Consider the following 21,400-nt stretch of genomic DNA (forward strand, 5'->3'; position numbering starts at 1 on the left):
GAATAAAGGGGGATGGGATAGGAAGGAGGAAAATATAGTTAGTCTTTCACAACATGAGTATTATAGAAGGGTTTTGCATAATGATGCACATGTGGCCTATGTTGAATTGCTTGCCTTCTTAGGGAGGGTGGGTGGGGAGGGAAGAGGAGAGAGAATTTGGAAGTCAAAGTTTTAAAAGCAGATGTTCAAAAAAAAGTTTTTGCATGCAACTAGGAAATAAGATATACAGGCAATGGGGTGTAGAAATCTGTCTTGCTCTACAAGAAAGTAAGGGAAAGGGGGATGGGGGGAGAGGGGTGACAGAAGGGAAGGCTGACTGGAGAATGGGGCAATCAGAATATATGCCATCTTGGAGTTGGGGGGGGTAAAAATGGGGAGAAAATTTGTAATTCAAACTCTTGTGGAAATCAATGCTGACAACTAAAAAGATTAAATAAATAAATAAATAATGATGATGAAAAAGCACCTGCGGAACTATATACATCATGAAGCATAACTAGCCAGGAGCCATGGCCCTGGCTGCCCCCTTTCTTTTCCTTTCATCCTGTGCGTGCACACATGTATCATTTCCCCCTCCCTGTTCCATCACCTGCCTGGATCATACATTGCTTCCCTTACCTTTTGATGGTTTTTTTCCTTTCCTTTAAAAATTTCCTGTCCCTAGTACAATTTTTATCACTGGTTTACAATTTTTTTAAGTTAAAAAAAGTACCAGACATGGAAGGATTGGAGGTCTAAAGCAGAACAAAGAAAAGGCTTTAGGAGGGCTGAGACAAAGGGGAGCATGGAATGATAGGAAGTTATGGTAAGATCAGGGAATGTCACAGTTTTTAATTAGGGAAGTGAAATACTTGAGGGAAATGTGGGTAAAACCCATAGTCTGACAATGCCTATGGGTGGCTGAGGTGAAGAAGAAGTTGGTCAGGGGACTTAAGAAAGCTAAGAAAATGGGAGGCTAGGAAGTTTGAGGGAGCATCTGCATGGGCATTAAGGTTCCCTAGTGTAAGGGTGGGAATTGGGGAGAGGAAGGTGAGTCAGATGCTGAAATTCTTGAGAAAAGGGGGAGAATGACCTAGGCGTTAGCATACTACAGCTGCTATAAATTGGATTGAATGGAAAAAAATTTTTTTTTCACATCATCAAATTAACTTTTACAAGAGAAAACATTAGGGACAAAAATAATAATAATAATAAAAAAGAGAATGGAATATACAGCTGTCAAAAACAGAAACACCCACAAAATAGTAAAAGAAATTTCAACATAATTTCATTAGAAGGGACTAAAAAAAGTGAGGGGGGGGAGGAGTAGTTAGAGGGTATTTGATGATAATGTGAAAGGAAGCTTGGAATCATATTTATTTGTCTTTTGTACAATGCAACTCTTACATTTTACAAAAATGGATTTAATCATGCCCATAAAACTATAATCCATGGCATCTGAAAGCAAACACGTTTTGTAATTATTTAAAGGGGCCTTTTTAAAAAAATTGTGATACAAAGGTCTGTGCTATAGAAGCAGCCCTATACTGTGCATTATATTATAACAATAAGGCTTACTTTGAATAGACTAATCACACGTTCTGAGTTATGAACCACTGGATTTAACAGACATCATTTTGTAACTGCTCTTTGCATCCTTCATAGCTTTGGGGTCCTCCACTTCCTCTGGCTGTTCAGCAGCTTGTAGTTCTTCAGCAGATTCCTCTTTCTCAGACTCTGAATCACTTTCAGAGTCCTCTGGACTTTCAGGGTCAGGTGAATCATCATCATCATCGTGGTCATCATCATTTCCAGCAGCATCGCCTTCCCCATCGGGATCCTCTAACGCACTGAAGCCAAGTCCACAACGTCGCTGATATCTCCCTGATAATTTACTGGCCATACTCTGTTGATACTGTGACTCCAGTTCTTCATTCATTTTCTTATCTTCTAGGGGCAGCTAGGTGGTGCAGTGAGTAGAGCACCGGCCCTGGAGTCAGGAGGACCTGAGTTCAAATGCGGCCTCAGACACTTGACACATGTACTAGCTGTGTGACCTTGGGCAAGTCACTTAACCCCGATTGCCCTGCCAAAAAGCATTTTCTTATCTTCTTCCCCTGTTCTGAAGTGAGATGTTGACCTATGATCTCCTATGACAAGACGGCAGTGTGTTCTTTCTTTCCAGCTCCCATTAGTCTTAAGAACTTTTGTTTTCTCTCTTCATTGCCCAAGTCAGCTGCCTCCCATTTGCTAGTTCTGATATCGTAGTCAGAGGAGGCTGAGCGCTTCACCCTGCGCCGGTGGGACTCTCGGGCCGCACTCATCTTCTGGCGGACCCCGCCAAGGGGAGCGCCGAGGCCACCCACTGCTCTCCTCCTCTGCCGCCAGCACCCACAGACAGCCGCCGCAGCCCCTGCTCAGTGCCGCTCACTGGATGGAAAATTTGATTGAGTGGACTTCAATGTTGCTGAAAAGAGGTCAAGAGAAAGTCTAAAGTGACAGTGGGGAGAGGGAGGTAGTTTGAGAGAAGGTATCGTCAATGCTGTGCTCTCACTAGGGAAGGAGCCAGGTTTGAGTGAGGGCTAATAGAGGGAAAGCGTGTGAGAAAAAGAGGTCCAGGATGAAGGGGAGTTTGTTAACTATGGAATGGGAATTCCAGAAGGCACAGTGGAAGGGAACAGTATAGTTGGAGTGGGACATGGGTGGACTAGGGTTGAGAGTATGGGGATGAGAACTGAGGAGCTTCTTTCTAAAGGGCTAATGATTATTGCATGGTTAAGGGGAGAAGCAGGAGAAACCACAGGGCTGGAATAGGTGTGTTGCCTAAAAAACCTGTGATAAAGAGAAACTGAGGCACAAAGTCCCAAGCATGGCTGGCAAATACCAATAAATTGGATCTAAGGCTCCTCCGTAGTCAAGGATAAAACCTACAGGCAGAGTAACTCTTTTCTAGCATTTCCACAGTGACTACACAGATGGATTTTACTCCTGATTGGTTGGTGCTACTTACCATCCCATGACTGACATCCTCCGCAAAATCTCATGCTGGGTAAACATCCTATCACCAGACTGACTCATCTTCTCCCATGGTCAACAAAAGCTCACAGATTAGAATTTTTGTGGTTGGACTTTAGCCCACAGGAGTAGTAAAGCTAAACTTTTACAAATTTTTACTAACAAATCAAGTCTGAATTTGATTCACAAATATTGATTGTGATTAGATACACTGATTAGATACAACTCTCAATCAATAATTAATCATGGAATATCTTTTCAAATTTCTCAATAAGCAACTGAAATGACAGGCTTGGAGGAGCTCAGACTCACACAGTATGGTGGATTGGTCATTAAAACATAATAAACTGACTAAGCCTTAAAATAACACAAAATTAAATAGGGAACCAATTGGTGAATAGTGAAGTTCAGACTCCAAGGGGTACTACAGAGGTAGTTGGGGCTAGGTCTGACTCTATTCCTTCTACTGGGTAGCTGGTAGAAGGGAGGGGGAGAGGAGGGAGTCTGGGTCGTTCCATTCATATTCATGGCTGATTGTTAGGTGTTTGTATTTGTATCCTCAGTGCCTGGGGACATAGTAGGTCTTTAATCAATCAATCTCCCCCACCCCACTCCAAGAAAAAATTGGGAAAAAGGAAATGAAGTAAACACCACTAATGTACAATTGAAGTCCAGAACTAAATTACTGTCTTATGCTCTCTCTTTTTAATCTCCCTTTTATAATAAATACTTCACAACTGTTTTGCTTTTGACTAATTTCTCCCTATTGACTCGATACTCCATCCCATTCTATTCCCTCTCCCTATTTCTGTTTAACGAATTTCGACACTAACCTCTGTGTGCACCTATCCAACCTTCCTTTGTCAAGTTCAGATAAAGAAAGACGGTTGTGAAATGCCTGCTTTCCTCTCCACTTTCATGTTCAAATATCCTGATCCACCCCAATTATGAGAAATACAAAGTTCCTCCCTCTTCCTCCTCCTTTCTTCTCTGATGTATCCCTTTCTCCTGCCTTTCTATCTTAAGCCAGGCCCTGAATCTGTCTTTGTTCTCTCTTGACCTGGAAGAAAAGATGATTCTGAAGGAATAGTCTCTTCTCCCTATGAGGATGTAAGCATTTAATCAAGTTGCTCAAACATATGTGATCCTGACTATAGGTTCCTTGGCACTCTGTCAGGTAATCTGTAGCATAGTTCCATTACAATACAGCTTGTTTGCTTCCCTCCTCTCCACCTTGGCTTTCTTCATAGGCATAAATCTCAAAATCAGTGGTTCTACTACATCCCTAATGAGATCGGTTCCTCCCCTTCTGTTCCCACATCCCAGCCATGAGCCACATTTTGCTGTTATTCCTGTACTCGAAGTCTTAGTCCAGAAATCTGCATCTCATTCATCGATACCACCTTCTTAAAACAGCTGTCAAGCATTAAGCATTTATTAGGCACCTACTATGTGCCAGGGACTACTAAACACTAGGGATACAAAGTAAGGCAGAAGACAGCCTCTGCCTCAAGAAACTCAACCTAATGGGGGAGACAACGTGCAAACAACTATGTATGAACATGCTATGCACAAACAGGATAAATAGGAAATAATTAAGAGGGAAAGAACTAGAATTTAAGAGGATTAGGAAAGACTTTCTGTGGAAGGTGAGATTTTAGCTGGGCCTTGAAAGAAGCCAAGAGGCAAGAGATGAAGAGGGAGAGCATCTCATGCATTCTTTGTTGTTGTTTCAGTTGTGTCCAACTCTTTGTGATCCCATTTAGGGTTTTCATGGCAAAGATACTGGCTTGGTTTGCTATTTCCTTCTCCAGCTCATTTTGCAGATGAGGAAACTGAGGCAAACGGGGTGAAGTGACTTGCCCAGGGTCACACAGCTAGTAAGTACTTGAGGCTAGATTGGAACTCAGGAAGAGGAGTCCACTGCAGTACCACGTAGCTGCCCCTATTCCATGTATGAAGGGACAGCTATTGAAAATGCCCAAAGCTGGGCAGGAGTATCTTCTGAGAACAGCAAGGAGCCCACTGGATTGCAGAGTCCACAGAGGAGTGTTAGGTAGAACACTAGAAAAGAAAAAGGGAAAAGGAGCCACATGTACAGAAATATTTATATTAGCTCTTTTTGTCATGGCTAAGAATTGGAAATTGAAGGAATGTTCATCAATTAGAGAATGGTTAAACAAGCCATGGTATATGATTGTAATGGAATATTATTGTGCTATAAGAAATGACAAGCAGGATGATTTCAGAAAAACCTGTAAAGACTTACATGAACTGATACAGTGAAGTGAATAGAACCAGGAGAACACTATACACAGTAACAGCAATATTGCTTGAAGAATTGTGAATGACTTAGCTATTCTCAGCAATACAATGATCCAGGACAATTCCAAAGGACTTATGATGAAGCATACTATCCGCCTCCAGAGAAAAAACTCATATTGTTTGAATACAAATGGAAGCAGGCTATTTTCACTCTTTCATTTTTTTTCTTTTGTTCGAGTCTTCTCATGCAAAATGACTAATATGGAAGTGTTTTACATAATTGCATATGTATAATCTATATCTCACTGCTTACCATCTCAGGGATGGGGTAAGGGAGGGAGGGAAGGATACAATTTGGAAGTCAAAACTTTAAATAAAAATGTTTAAAAATTGAAAAAAAATATATTCGATCCTGGAGGTGATAGGGAGCCACTGGAATTTGAGTACAGGGGATGACAATGAGACTGGAGCTTTAGGAAAAATCGCTTTGATGGCTGAGTTGAAGACAACCTGAAGCATGGAGAGGCTGGTGGCAGGCAGACCAACCTACAGGCAACTGTAATAGTTCAGACACGAGGAGCTGTTCACTTCCCATAGCTGATTCTTTCCCAAAATGCCTACCTTCAACTTAAAGTACTACAAACCACCACCCTAAGGGATTTTAGGCTCTTCTCCAGGACTTCATGATCCGTGAAGAGGTTTCCAGGGGCCCATGAATTTGTTGTTGTTTCTAAACTATACTTTCTAAATCTGATGTCTTTTGCTTTTTACTTTTATTTCCAATATAGCCCTCCCGTCCCCTACTCAGTGACCCATCCCTTGAAACGAAGATGAAAGAAACAGAAAATAAGCAATTTGGCAAAACCAGAAAAGCATTGACTGTGCCTGATGGTATATGCCATGTTCCACACACCAAGTCACTCACCTCCTACAAGCATCCTTTCTAGTGCCTTATTGCACTATCCAGAAGGCTAACATTTTCCTAGGGTTTTCCATAGGTATTTTTCTGACTAGATTACACTAAGGGTCCCAACCAGCAGATTAGGATCTTCCAGTCAATTGAGAAGGTTGACCTGGTATCTCTCCAAGCTGACTGCTGCTACCCCACTTCTTTTCTAAGCTATGTTCCCCCTGCCAGTTTTCCAGGATTCCCACCAGGAGGGGAGAGCAATGGACAGTGGCAACTCCTTCCCTCACAGACTATTATCAGTCCCATCACCATCTTTGGTGATCTCAAAGTTTCAAGGATGTATGAGAAGTACAGGGTGTTCCTAAAGTCTGGACACATAGGCAAAAATGCGTATTTTCAAGAAATGAAATGAATGAAATTTTCAACATTTTATTTAATTGGAATATTAACAAACAACATCTTCAATATGATTTTCATCATTTGTGATGCAAAGGTTGATGCGCTTTGAAAGATTCATGTGAACTCAATGCAATAACTCCACATTGCTGTCGATTTTCCTTTGTGTCCAGATTTTAGGGACACCCTGTAGCTCCTCCTCAAAAAAGACTAGGGGATGCCAAGACATCCCCCAGCACCCCTTGGACAGGGTGACCTCTGAGATGTCTTCCAGCACTAGAACTATGGCCCTGTGACGCTAGTCTCTGAACTCCTTTAAAAAAATTTATTATATGAGGCCAGCTAGGTGGTACAGTGAGGAGAGCACCGGTCCTGGAGTCAGGAGGACCTGAGTTCAAATCCGGCCTCAGACACTTGACACAATTACTAGCTGTGTGACCTTGGGCAAGTCACTTAACCCCAATTGCCCTGCCTTCCCCCCCTCCAAGAAAATTTATTAACATTTTTTTCTTTTTAAATTTTGAGTTACAAATTCTCTCCCTCCCTCCTATCCCCCTGCTATCCACTGAAAAGGCAAGCAATATATCAACTATACATGTGAAATCATGCAAAACATATTTCTATGTTGGCCATATTTAAAAAAAAAAGAAAAATAAATTATACTTCAATCTGCACTCGGAGTTCATCAGTTCTCCCTCTGGAGGTAGATAGCACTTTTTCATCATGAGCCCTTTGGAATCATCTTAGATCATTGTATGGATCAGAGTAGCTGAGTTTCACAGTTGATCATCATTACAACATTGCCGTTACCGTCCACAATGATCTCTCAGTTCTTCTCACTTCACTTTGCATCAGTTCATATAGGTCTTGCCGTGTTTTCCTGAAATCACCCCCCTCATCATAGTATTTCATCACTATCATGTACCACAGCTTGTTCAGCCATTTCCCAGTTGATGGGCATCCCCTCAATTTCCAATTCTTTGCCACCTCAAAAAGAGCTACTATAGATATTTATGTACATCTAGGTCCTTTTTGTACACAAAAGGTCATTTTCCTTTTTCTTTGATCTCTGTGGGATACAGACCTAGTCATGGTACTGCTGGGTCATGCAGTTTTATAGCTCTTTGGGCCTAGTTCCAAATTACCTATTTTTCCCTCATCCCCTCCAGCATTTGCCATTTCTGATAGGTATGAGGCGGTACCTCAGAGTTTGTTTTAATATGCATTAGTCTAATCAATAGTGATTTAGATATGAATTTTTTTTTAAAATGTGATAACCACCTCAATATAATTGCTTTTCTTTGTAATTCTATGTATTTCACTTTATGCCTTTTCAAACATTCTGAGGGGTCTAGGACACATAAAAGGTTAAGAACCACTGCTTTATAGGGTGGTTTCTTCTAGAGGTGTCAGTGATTTTCCTCACTCAAATCACCAGAAATGGGAGACTGACATCTCAGGGAGTCAAGTTTCATTTCCTCATGAGTGGAAACTGAGACCCAATAACGGACTTCTGAGAGAAATGATTAGTAATAACCAATGTATTGGGGAGATCAGAGTTCTCCCCCTTTTTCTACATTCAGCAGGTCAGGACTGAGGATAGCAGATAGGATTAACATTCTCCTCAATCTAGTTATTACTATCCCACCCAAACTTACAAGGAATTTAACCTAAGGTGAAACTCCCACCTGTCTTCTGCTCAGGCTGGGGGTAATTTAGAAGTAAATGATAGGTCTACTTCTCATTCTCTCTCATTACTTGTTAACCAATCAGAGTTGATTGTTTCTCTCAGGAACACCTACTCTTCCAAGGCATATAAAATGTGAGCCCACTGCCATGAGTGTCACTGACCTTTTTGTTAATAAAATGTTATAATTATTAGTAAGATGATTAATTACCCAGAAACAATGTCTCTTGAACTTTTTAAACATCACACTTTTCTATTTCGAGGCTTTTTCTTCTTCATAGTATTCTTGATTTCTCTTTACGGTGTACATTACACACACAGTTACTGACAAACTTGGAATCTATAAACACTAGGAAGAAAAACTGCAAGGGGCCAGAAGTCAAAAACAACACTACTGCTGTAAACATAAAGGGTTGCCAAGCTTTCTCTCAAAAGAGGTGTACCTAGGGCATCCCATGACAAATATTCTAGTATTTTGCTTTCTCTGAAAAATGTAGTAGGGGGAAAGTGTGAGTTGGTACCTTCTGTTCGCTAGGTGACTGAGATCCCTAGTTATCCACTTTAAAACTGTAATTTCCTCCCTCAGTGTTGTGGTATGGAAAAAAGAGGCCTGGATATGTGAGTGTGATAACAAATCAGATCTGAGCTTTGTCAATTATTACCCATGTGGCCTTTGGCAAGTCACCCACCTCCCCTCTGCTCCTTCGTTTTTTCACCTATCGAATGAGGAAGCTGGACTAAATTGACCTCCAAAGCCCCTACCAGCTCTAAATCTAGGATCCTATATGTGCTATAAAGGGTTGTCAAATGCAGCCCAGCAGAGGAATTACAGGTGATTAATAGGCTGTAGTGATTTCTGAGAGGCTTATCTAAGAGGCTCATTTTATTCTTGTCTTTAATAATGGTTAACATTTATATGATCTTTTAAGGTTTGCAAAGCACTTTTTGTGTTAGCTCATTTGAGCTGCACAATGACCCTGTGAGATAGGTGCTATAATTATGCCCATTTTACAGATGAGAAAAAAATGAGGCTAGGTGATTTGTTCAGGGTCATACTAGTAAGTATCTGAAACAATTTGAACTCAGGTCTTCCTGACTTTAAGCCCAATGCTCTCTTCACTGCACCGCCTAGCTGTTCCTGTGTTTTTTGGATGATCTCCTTTTACAATTTAAGAGAAATTGAAGTCAAACAAATTAGAAGAGATCATGTTTAGGAATTAGGCCTTAAAAAGAGAAAACCCCCCAAACCCATCTATTTTGAGGAGTTGACATTTTAAGTTGAATAAATGAAATGTTTTACCATAGCTACTTAGCAAAACCAAGTGGAGGGCTGTCTGAATAGTACTCTTTTCTCCAGCTCTGGCTTGAGTCTCATGCCCTTCTTGATTAACCCAGCTTGCAGTGATTTCTCTCCTCCTAGAGAACTGGGCTGTGTCTGTGGCTCCAACTAGATTAAGCTCCTTCAAGATCAGACACTACATCTTATTCTTTATTATATACTCCTTGAAACCCAGCACAGAGACTAGAATGTAATACTGAGAAGGATATCAGCATCATTCTCCCCCACATTTTTATCTTTGGATGAAATTGGGAAGGAAAAAAAAAGTGACACATTTACACGTATTGGAAGACTTCATAAAGCATCGAGCAATTTAATCGGCATAAAGAGATTGACAAAATTTTGATATAACCAATGCAAATTCCAGCATACTTTTCCTTACCACCGTAAAGATTTAGAATGGAGAAAAATTCCCACAAACTTCACTGTAACAAAAATTGACTGCAATAGATTAACTGTACGTTTTACTTAAGATTTAGAATGGAAAAAAAAATACCCACACGAACTTTACTGTAACAAAAAAATAACTGCAATAGGTAACTGTATGTTTTACTCAAATTTATACCCTAGGTTCTGTTATGTAATGGATAGGTAATGAAACAGCAATGGAAACACTATTCAACAGAGTTCAAGTCATTTAATCAAACACGATCCGGTAGCTGCGTTCCTGCTCCTTGCGACGACCTTCGCAAACCTTTGATACCTCTTCCACCTTCCGCTGCAACAGGGCTGTGGGGAAACACATGATGGAATCATTTTTCTAGGGCAAAAGTTACAGAAGTTCAGAGTTGGGAGGAGGAACCTTAGCAGTCAGCTCATCCAACCGATAATGAAAAGAGTCCCTTGTACAAAATACTCAGCGGGTGGTCACCCAGTCTTTGCTCAAAGATGTCCAATGGAGAGGAAGTCACCAGCTTCCAAGGTGGGTCCTTCCATTCCTACTTACTTCCTTATATCAAGCCTATGTCTGTCTACTGGTCATTACTTCCGCTTCTGCCCTCTGCAGCTAAGAATAAGAAGCATAATTAGTGTCTCTTACACATGACATCTCTTTCAAACACTTGAAGGTAGTTATCGTGTCTTCCCTGATGGTACTCTTCTGCAGGCTAAACATTCCCAGTTCCTCTACTTACTGCTCATACGGGATGAACTGAAGGTTTTTTCACCATCCTGTTACCCTTGCCTGGAGTGTCCTCTCTAAAACATAGTGCCTGGAATGGAATGCTACTCCAGATGTGCTTTAACTAGCGCTGAGGCCAATCAAGCCTCCTGATTCCTGGAAGTCAGGCTTCTCACAGCACAGCAGCCCAAAAGTACATGAGCTTTTTTGGCTACCATATAACATTACTAACTAAAATTGAGCTGACAGTCCACCAAAACCCCCAGAACTTGTCAGATGAACCATGTCTCCTCTACCTTGTACTCCTCATAAGGTGCGATGGGTATAAACCCTGAATTCAAATTTAGCCTCAGACACTTACCAGCTGTGTGATCCTGGGCAAGTCACTGAATTTCTCTCTGCCTAGTTTCCTCATCTTGTAAAATGGGCACCTACCTCAGTGTTCTGGTGAGGATCAAATGAGATGACATATATACAGTGATTTGTAAACCAAAAGTAGCCCTCTACAAATGCTAGTATTATTATTACCATCCTGATTAAATCCAAGTTACTGTTCTACCCCATCAGGATCTTTTTGTATTCCCACTTGGTCACCCAGTATATTAGCAATTCCTCCCAATTTGTGTTAGCTGCAGTGATTAAATTGCCAAAGAGCTAAAGGTTGGCTCTTTGCTCTTAACATCTTTATCAAGGACCTCAGCACAGATCCCTGGGGCACTCTACTGAAGACCTCCCTCCAAGCTGACATGAATGACTACTCTCTGGATCTGGCCATTTACTCCTTCTAAATCTATGGAACAATGCTCCAATCTAGTCATCCTCATTTCACAAGAATAGCAAGTGAGATTTATAGCAGGAATGCAGAGATGGTTTAACATAAGGAAAACTATTAATACAATTGATTATACCAATAACAAAAATTACATGATTATATCAACAGATGCAGAAAAAGCTTTTGAAAAAATACAACTCATTCCTATTAAAAACACCAGAAAGCATAGGTATAAATGGATTTTTCCTTAAACTGATAAGCATCCACCTAAAACCATCAGCAAGCATTATTTGTAATGGGGATAAGCTAGAAGCCTTTACAATAAGATCAGGAGTGAAACAAAGATGCCCATTATTGCCTATATTATTCAGTATTGTATGAAAAATGCTAGCAATAACAAAAAGAGAAGAAAAAGAAACTGAAGAAATGAGAATGGGCAATGAGGGAATAAAACTATCTCTTTTGCAGGAAAATCCTAGAGATTCAACTAAAAAGCTAGTTGAAACAATAATTTTAGCTAAGTAGCAGGATATAAAAGAAACCCACAAAAATCATTACTATTTTTGCAAGAAGAGATAGCAAGAGTTATCTCATTTAAAATAATCATGGACATCATAAAATACCTGGGAGTATACCGGCTAAGACAAAGCCAGGAACCATATAAACATAACTGTAAAACATTTTTTATACAAATAAATTCAGATTTTGGACAAATATTAATTGTCCATGGATGGGCACAGCAAATATAATAAAAATGACAATTTTACCTAATGTAATCTACTTATTCAATGCCATCCCAATTACCAAAAAATTATTTTATTGAGCCAGAAAAATAATAACAAAATTCATTTGGAAGAACAAAAGGTCAAGAATATCCAAGAAATTAATGAAAAAAAAAATGTAAAGGAAGGAGATTTAGCAGTACCAGATCTTAAACTGTATTATAAGGTGGTAATTATAAAAACTAAGATTGATCAGTGCAACAGAGTAGACATACAATACACAGTAACAAATGATTAAAAAACCTCGTGTTTGACAAATGTAAAGATTTAACCTTTTGGGATAAAAATGCACTATTTAGTAAAAATTATTGGGAAAAATGGAAAGCAGCCTGGCAGAAATTAGGTATAGACCAGTATCTTAACATGATTTACTAGGATATGGTCAGAATGTATACGTGACCTAGAAATAAAGTGAGATATCATAAGTAAATTAGAAGAACATGGAACATATTATCTATCAGACCTATAGATAGAATTTACGAAAAAAACAAGAGAGAGAGAGCATTGTGAGATGTAAAATGGATAATTCTGATTACATTAAATTAAAAAGATTTTGTACAAATAAAACTAACATAGCCAAGATGAAAAGGAAAGCAGAAAGACGGGAAAACATTTTTATAGACAATTTCTCAGATCTCGTATCTCAAATATAGAGAACACTGTCAAATTTATAAGAATATGAGTCATTCCTCAATTGATAAATGGTCAAAGGATATGAACAGGCAAATCAAAGCTATATATAGTCATGTGAAAAAATGTTCTAAATGATTATTGATTGGAGAAATGCAAATTAAAACAATTTTAAGATATCATCTCACACCTATCAGATTGGCTAAAATGACAGAAGGGGAAAATGACAAATGTTGGAGGGGACGTGGAAAAATTGGGACACCAATACACTGTTGGTGGAATTGTGAAGTGATCCAACCATTTTGGAGAGCAATCTGGAATTAGGTCCAAAGAGTTATAAAATTGTGTATATGCTCATTGAATCGGCAAATTGGATCTATTTCCCAAGGTGATAAGGGAAAAAGGAAAAGAACTTATATGTTCTAAAATATTTACAGCAGCTCTTTTTGTAGTGGCAAAAAACTAGAAATTGAAGGGATGTCCATTAATTGGGGAATGGCTGAACAAGTTGTGGTATATGATTGTGAAAGAATACTACTGTGCTATAAAAATGATGAGGAGGCTGATTTTATAAAAACATGCAAAGAATTGCATGAAATAAGGAAGAGTGAAAAGCAGAACCAAGAGAATATTATATACAGTAACAGCAATACTGTTCGAAGGATATTGTGAACAACTAAGCTATTCTGAGTATTATATTCAAATCAACTACAAAGGACCTATGTAGGAAGATGCTAATCCACCTCCAGAGAATGTGCTCGCCCACGCACGCACACACCCCTGTGTCAAATGGTGGCCTTCTCTAGCACAGGGTGGGGAGGTACACAGTTCAGAACTCAAAATGTAACAAAATAAATTAAATTAAATTTTAAAAATAGCAAGTGACACTGGATCAAAAGCTTGACTAAAATCTACCCCATCAATATGTACAGCATCCCAGGGCCAATAGTTTGATCAAACAAGGAAGCAAGCCTATAATGACCTGTTTCTTGAAGAAGCCATGCTGGTTCTTTGTCACTGCTTCCTTTTCTGGCTACTCACTAGCCGTTTCTTTAATAATCAATTTCCAGGAATCAAAGTCAAACTGTCATATGACACTACTGACTTAGAATACCAAAAAACCCTCGGATTCTGCCTCCACTTGCCTTACATTTGTGAATCCAAGTGTAAGACTTTTGTTCCATCATCTTGAATTTGGCCCAATCTGGAATTCTAGCTAATTCAGATATTTGTGTGTGTTGGTGATCCCTCTTGGCAAATGTGCTCCCATCAGCCTGCAAATCTCTGCCCACCATCCAAGTTACTGACAAAAAAAAGAAATCGTTCAAGGCCAAGCACACTCCCTTGGGCACTCCATTGAAGATGGTCTTCCAAAATGAGACTGAGTATTGTATTGTGCAAGGTCACCAGCCTCACTTTCTCCTCCAGAGCCATCTGGATCCAGTGACCAGATAGATATATACTACTCTTTTAAGTCCAGCCTTTCCTTTCAACTAGTTACAACTCTAAATAACTGTATTATTGTGTAGCCTACTTCCCTCCATGTCTTCCACAGAGACAGCAGGAGAGATTTGATCAAGTTCCCAGTAACAGAATGGATAGGAATGCAATATCTTACATTCTCTCTGTGGTATCTGCTTGCAAAATTTCTCCAAGCCTTTTATTTATCTGTCCGTTCATTCATTCATTCATTTAAACCAAGCACCATTTATTTGCAGGGTGGAAAGTGGAGGCAAATTCATTGCATTTTCCCTTCTGGAACCTAGAGAAACAATGGGCAAACACAGCCTCTCACCGGCTGCCCTCTTTGGTTTTCAGTTACATGTAAGTCCACTTCATACATAAGCATCCTCTGGGAAATGTTCTCAGCTTTTAGTCATAGACTCACATAAATGTATGTATTCATTAAAGCCTACCAGTGCTGCTCAGGTAATTGAAGGCATGGGTTTGTGTTCCATAGGCCTTAGGTGCTAGTCAGCAAATTAGGAAATTGTACTTATAGTCAACATTTTTGTTCCTAGCCTAAGGATTTAACATCTGGCTGCTGTCCTGATTAGGGGGACATCAAAATGGAACTGAGCTAGGCAAAATTCCCAAAGCTAATTTGTCAGATATGTTCTTCCCTGCCCCACCCCCATCCCTTTTGACATGCCAGGAGCTCCCACTGAGGACAGAAAAATCTTTAGATTCAAAACAAAAGCATCCTAGAGGCACAATCTATTCATTTGCTGATGGCATCATTATTAAATTACCAGTTAACAAGTCTACCATTTAAAAAATTCTAAATCAAAAGAAAAGCCAAGAAACAACTCTAGGTTACTAGAAGCTTACTCCTAGCATTCTGTCCAGTCTCCACAAAGAATTTAAGACTCTTTCAGAATAAAGCTTCAAATGGAAATCTCTTTGGATGTCTTCCTTCACAACAACAAACTGCATTCCTTCGCCCATCTTAGCCAGACCCTGGGTAAGCCTGGGATGAGAGCGAGAGCTTGGGTTTTGTTCAGCTATCCATTTGTGTATGCTCCGGCAAGCCTGCACTTTAGATTAGAACTTGAAGAAAACAGTTGATTCAATACACTTTGACAGCCACTGTCAAAAAAGCAATTTTGCTGTTCTAATTAGCTAAATAGCCATCTCTCAAGGAGTTCTCTTTACATGTCTAAAATGTAAAACCATCCGAACTCTTTTCAAAGAGACTGTGATGAGAGTCAACTCTCATTCTGATTTGGATAGAAGTTATTTTCTTCACCTTTTCCTCAAGTTTTACAAAGTAGGTTCAGTTCTAAGCTATTCAAAAATGGAATGGGATGCCTTTGGGAGGTGGTAGGCTCCCCATCACTGGAGATGATTAAGAGAAAGGTGGAGGGCTATTTGTCAGATAGGTTGTCAAATAGACTCTCTCATTTGGGTATGGCTTCAATGAGATGGCTTCTGAGATCCCTGCTGGCTCAGATTCTGATAGGAAGCCAAGAAAATTCTGATCATAGAGCTGAAAAGGAGCTCAAAGGCTATCAAGTGCAACCCTCTCGTTTTTACAGATGACAAATTGAGGCCCAGAGAGGGGAAATAACTTGCCCAAAGTCACCTAGCTAGTAAGTAGCAGAACCAAGATCAGAACCTGGTCCCTGAACTTCAAATCTAGCCCTCTTTCCATAGCCCCACAATGCCTTTAACCAGAGTCCTAATATAGAAATGAGGTTTTCAAATGAATACTCATTTTTATCTCTATATTCGGTATAAGCTATGTGTGAAAAGAGAGAAGCAAAGCTAAGCTCAGCATCTTCCCAACCCCTCCCTGCTCAAGAGCTGTGGAAAAGGAAGTATTTTCCAAGCTATCAAGGAATCCGGTTTCTTCCAGACACAAACAAGAGTGCCATCCTGCTGACTGGAGATATATGATAGGAAGTAACAAACCTATCTGTGCACTCAAAGTCTAAAGAGGCTTCTAAAGAAGCTGGGTTGATTAGGTGAATAAGGAAAAGAACAAGTTAACACAGTCCTGGATACACCCTAGCTCTTCGATGACAGCTGGATTTATCAAAGTAGCTGGCAAAGAGGCCAAGCACAGTCAGGCAGCAACTCAGTGAGGGCTCAAACAAAGGCTGTGTCTGGAAATGCCTCTGCCTCACAGGGCTGCTTGCGGCTGGCAGGATCACTGAGAGGAGAGATTCAAAGGCATCGAGTTCTTAGGGAGAAATCCTCCATGGTGGAGATCATCAACACCTCTTATGAATGAGAGCTCAAGGGTGCTATGCTTTGGATTCCTCACTAATACGACATGACGCTTTCATATCACTTTACCCTCCACTCAAATCTTGCTGAGATGCCTCACTGCAAGACAAGAAGTGAGCCTGAGGTCCCCAAGGCCGGGTTATGAGAATACAAGATCTGGCATTCCCCACCAAGCTTTGCCAATGGGCTCAGTGTGGATTGGGGATCTGGAGGCGTGCTCATACTGACAAAATGATACATTCTGGAAATGCCAAAGAGCTTTACAGTTTCCAAAAGTATTTTCACACACATCACTGCATTTGGGCCTCTCGACAACTCTGTTAGGTAGGGACAGCAGCTATTCTTATTCCCGGTTTACATATGAGTAAATTGAAATTCAGAGGTAAAAATCTGCCTGCCCAAAGTCAAAATAGTGAGTAGCTGAGCTAGGACTAGAAGACAGCTCTTCTGACTCCAGGCCTAGGGCTTTTTCCATGGCACCATTCTCACTGATAAAATGCCAGGAAATTCTTGAATTAAAAATGGTTACTTAGCTAGCTATGTGACCATGGGCAAATCATCTAACCTTCAATGCCACTGGGTAACTCCCTAGGTTGCAGATGAATTCTTTCTCTGCATCAGTGTGGGGAGTGTCCATACCAATGAAATCACCTATCTGGACCAAAAAGAAACTGAGTTGTTCGCTGGAACCTTACTTAGCACACGTACTTGGCCATAAAACAGCATGAGGCTGATTCATGGAGAAACCCATCCAACGGTTTCGTTGGTGAAATGTCGTAAAAGGCAGCCTTGCTTATAAAGTGCTCTGTGCACACAGGGGACACCCCCTGAGGATTGCATTATGGCAAGGCTCCTTTTATTTATGCTTCTTAGTCACAAATAGTAAGAAAACGGCTTTGGGGAAAAATCTGTTTCTCCCCTCAATGTTAAGTCCCACTATACGTGACTGATTTCAAACTTGTTCTATCTAATGCACCTGAGGGGGCTATCCAGATGAGGAATTTCACTTAGGTAGGTCCGAAAAATGGATTAGTGCGGGATCTAATGTTGCAGATGTACGAAGGCCTATTTTCCCCCAAGCTGGACTTGCCATCACAACAAGAACAACAATAATAATAATGACAATCTGTCCTACTATGAGCTAAGGACTTGTTCAATTTTTTGGTTTTGATAACCTAATCTAATCTTTATTTACAGAATTTCCCAAGACAAAAAGACAGATCTCTTCTATTTACAAGGGGGCAGGTGGTTCATTAATGAAGTTATGGAAAGATATCAATCAAGTGAAAGACATGAAACACCTTCCAATTAACTAAAACAGGATGAGGCAAATTCTTAAGAGACTCAAAATCTCTGCATCACCATTAGATCTCTTGGCAGATTAAGAGTATTTTTTTCAACTGCTTAAAGTAGAAGGTTATGCCCCTAAAGGCCAGGAGATGGCCCTATAAACCAAATGACACCAAAGTTTCCCAGAGAATTTATTAAAGAGGAAGAAAAGGAAATAAAGCAGCCTTACTCAATAAATCAGATCCTATTACAGAAGAGATAACATTTTAAATAGAAATCAAAGGTATCTTTGGACATCTTCCAGCTTGTCTTCAGAGAGATGAAAACAGAAAGTAATTAATAAAGATTTGAAAAGATTTCATTTTTATATGAATCTCATTTTGAATCTGCCCTGTCGGCACAGTCTGTTGCAAAAGAAAAACAAACCCACAAACCACGTCTCATTAAAAAAACCTCATGACTCTCAAACAGCTGGAGGAAACAAAATTGCTTCTCCAAAACGACCCTAGAGGTACTTTATGAAAAAGATAAGTATTTATCATATTAGGATAAACAACTGAAAATCTTTTACATTTGTAAAAAATGAAATCGCTCAGGGATAGTCAGCCTGTTTTGGGCAATACTCACTTGCCTGGATTTGTACACTCACTAAATCCCCTTGGGAATTTTCAGTTACACAAAAAAATTCTTGACTTTTGCCCTTGCCTGTCCTCTTCCTAACTTTCCTGTTAACTCTCAAGGACACTACCATTCTCCCGGGCAAATAAGCTTGCAACTTAGGTATCATTCTTAGCTCTTCATTATCTCTCATCCCCCATGTCTAATCAGCTGCCAAGTCCTGTACAGCCTACCTTCACAGCATCTCACATACCCCTTCTCTCCTCTAACCGTCCCGTCCCCCTGTATAGCCCCTCATCCTCTTATCCTTGGTCTACTACTGTAGGCTTCTGCTTGGTCTTCTTGCTGCAAGTCTCTCCCCATTCAAGTTCATCCTCCTCTTGGCTGCCAAAATGATCTTCCTAAAGCATAGGTCCAATCATGTTCTGTCCTTACGCCCCCCGCCCCACCTCCCAGTTCAATAAACTCCAGTGGCTCCCTATCACCTCAAGGATCAAATATAAAATTCTGTTTGGCATTCAGAGTCCTTTATAACCTAAGTCCCCTCCTGCCTTACCAGTCTTACTACAGCTTAGTCTACTCACTCCACCCACTCTGCTCCATTTCCCAATCCCAGGCATTGTCACTGACTATTTCCTAAGCCTGGAATTCTCTCCCTCCTCTCCGCTTCCTGGCCAACCTGGCTTCCTTCAGTTCCCAGCTAAAACGTCACCTTCTACAAGAAGCCTTTCCTCTGTGATCATCTCCAGTTTATTTTACTTATGGCTCGTTTGCACACAGTTATTAATGTTCTTTCCCCTTTAGACTGTAAGCTGTTTGAGGGGAGGGACTGATCTGTTACCTTTGTATCTCCAGCACTTAGCACAGTGCCTGGCACTTCCCACTTGACTGTGGAACAAGCATGGTGCTCCAACCTATTTAGGACTATTAGAGAGGAAATCCATTTTAAGCTTAAAAAATTTTGAGACCCTTCAGCAAGTAAAATGCTACATGAATGCCCACCTAACTTTCCAAAAATGGAACCCATAAAAACTCCTCGCTTTCCACAGCTATAATAAAGAAGAATATAACTTGAAGGGCCAGTAGAGTGCTTATACTATCTACAGGACTTGGCTGGTGCTCCATAAATGCTAATGGAAGATCGTATAACATGATGAACTAACCTACAAGCAATAAAAAAGCGATATAAAAAGACGACAACAGAACTGTGGCATAACAAAGAATCCTAGAGATGTGAGTACAGTTATCCCTTCCACATCATGGGGGTTAGGGGCACGCCAGCCCATCTGGAAAATCTACTGTGCATCTCCCCCCTCCAAAATCTGAAAAATCCACGTGCAATTTTTTGGCCTGCCTTTTGTACCAGAGAAAAAGTCTGAATTTTTTCTTTTTCTTTTATGGGGTGTTCACTAGTAGTACCTCATTGTAAAATTTGGGTTGATGTTACACAATACTATATATATATTTTACGCATCTTTGAATTTCTAAACGTTTTCTGTGTTGTCTGCTGGCATTTGTGTGTCATCTGTGGCTTCTGCAAAACTCCCCCAAATTCTCATTTAATTTCTTATGACGACCCGCAATATAGAGAAACCATGATGGGTAAAGTTGCGATGTGGAAGGGATAACTGTTCTGCAACTCCGGTGGTTGCCAAGACAGGTATTTGTGAATGAAGAATTAACAAAGTCCCAGTACTTCATCTGACACCAGGAAATTGGGCCATTCTGGGCCCCTGATTTCATCCTGCAGCTAGAGCCTACTCCCAATTATTTATGATAATGATGGGGAGAAGAAACATGGAGAATAGCCACTATGTGAGACTTAGAAATGTACTTAGAACCAGCCACATGTCCCAGTAGCACCTAATTCCTCATATCCAGCCCCGACTCCTCCTGAGACAACCTGCTCATGGAGAATTCAACTTTGGGCAGAATACTGTCGTATGATTTAAACAAAAGTACTCTAAAAAAATGTTGTGTTAATTCATAAGCCACCTTTAAAGGAGGCTTAGCTCTTTCACACTAAATATGTGAATTGATTAATTGAACAGCTGCTGTGCTTTATGAGAAAATAAATCTGAACTGACATTAAAGAGTATAAAAATCATTAAGAATATTTCCCAGAGACCTTTTAAAATACAAAAGTAATGACTTTCAAAAACAATTTTTAACCGACATAGAACAAATATTTATAGTAGCATTTTTGCAGTAGCAGAAACCTAGAAACAAAGTGGGTGCTCATCAACTGGGGAATGATTGAACAAATCGTGGTATATGAATGCAGTGAAATAGCTTTGTGCTGTAAGAAGCAAATATGACAAATGCGGAGAAAAATGTGAAGACTTAGATGGCCTGATACAGAGGAAAGTAGAATCAGCAATATACGACTCAACTGATGTGAGTTAAAAGAACACTAAAATGAAAGGTAGTAGAGATTCACCATTCTCTCATTTCCTTAGAGAGTTGGGGGGGGGGGAGCCTACAGGGGCAGAATGCTGTGTACACTCTCCAGTGTAGTCACTGTTTTGGTTTTGCTTAACTTTTGTTGTTGTTGTTACTACAACGGAAGGCCCACTTGGTGGAGTATATCTGGCTATAAGGTGGAAAATATCACCTCTATTTTACAAATGGAGAAACTGAGGCTCTGTTACTAAGGGTGAGAGTGCCAAGATATGAACCCATATTTCCTGAACCTGGGGTCAGCTGGGTAGTACAGTGGCTAGAGGGCTGAGCTTAGAGACACAAAACCTAAGTTCAAATCTGGCCTCAGACATGTACTAGCTGAGTGACTCTGGGTGACTCACTTCCCATCTATGTGCCTCAGTTTCCTCATCTGTGAAATGAGGATAATAACAGCATCTCCCT

General features: G+C 40.2%; 1 protein-coding gene and 1 pseudogene across 6 annotated transcripts in view; both read right to left on the minus strand.

The window, feature by feature from the left end:
* Positions 1-1,585: 1,585 nt before the first annotated feature.
* LOC118833103 lies at positions 1,586-2,303 on the minus strand (annotated as a pseudogene).
* A 7,570-nt stretch (positions 2,304-9,873) lies between these two features.
* NUP62 (nucleoporin 62) overlaps positions 9,874-21,400 on the minus strand; it is a 59,871-nt gene continuing 48,344 nt past the window's right edge. For all 6 annotated transcript variants that reach the window (XM_036740479.1, XM_036740484.1, XM_036740483.1 and 3 more), the window contains one exon: positions 9,874-10,320. In XM_036740479.1, the coding sequence (XP_036596374.1) occupies positions 10,229-10,320 (92 nt within the window). In that variant the 3' untranslated portion in view covers positions 9,874-10,228. The remainder of the gene's footprint in view (positions 10,321-21,400) is intronic.

This window comes from Trichosurus vulpecula (assembly GCF_011100635.1).
Source record: "Trichosurus vulpecula isolate mTriVul1 chromosome X unlocalized genomic scaffold, mTriVul1.pri SUPER_X_unloc_1, whole genome shotgun sequence".
Lineage (NCBI taxonomy): Eukaryota > Metazoa > Chordata > Mammalia > Diprotodontia > Phalangeridae > Trichosurus > Trichosurus vulpecula.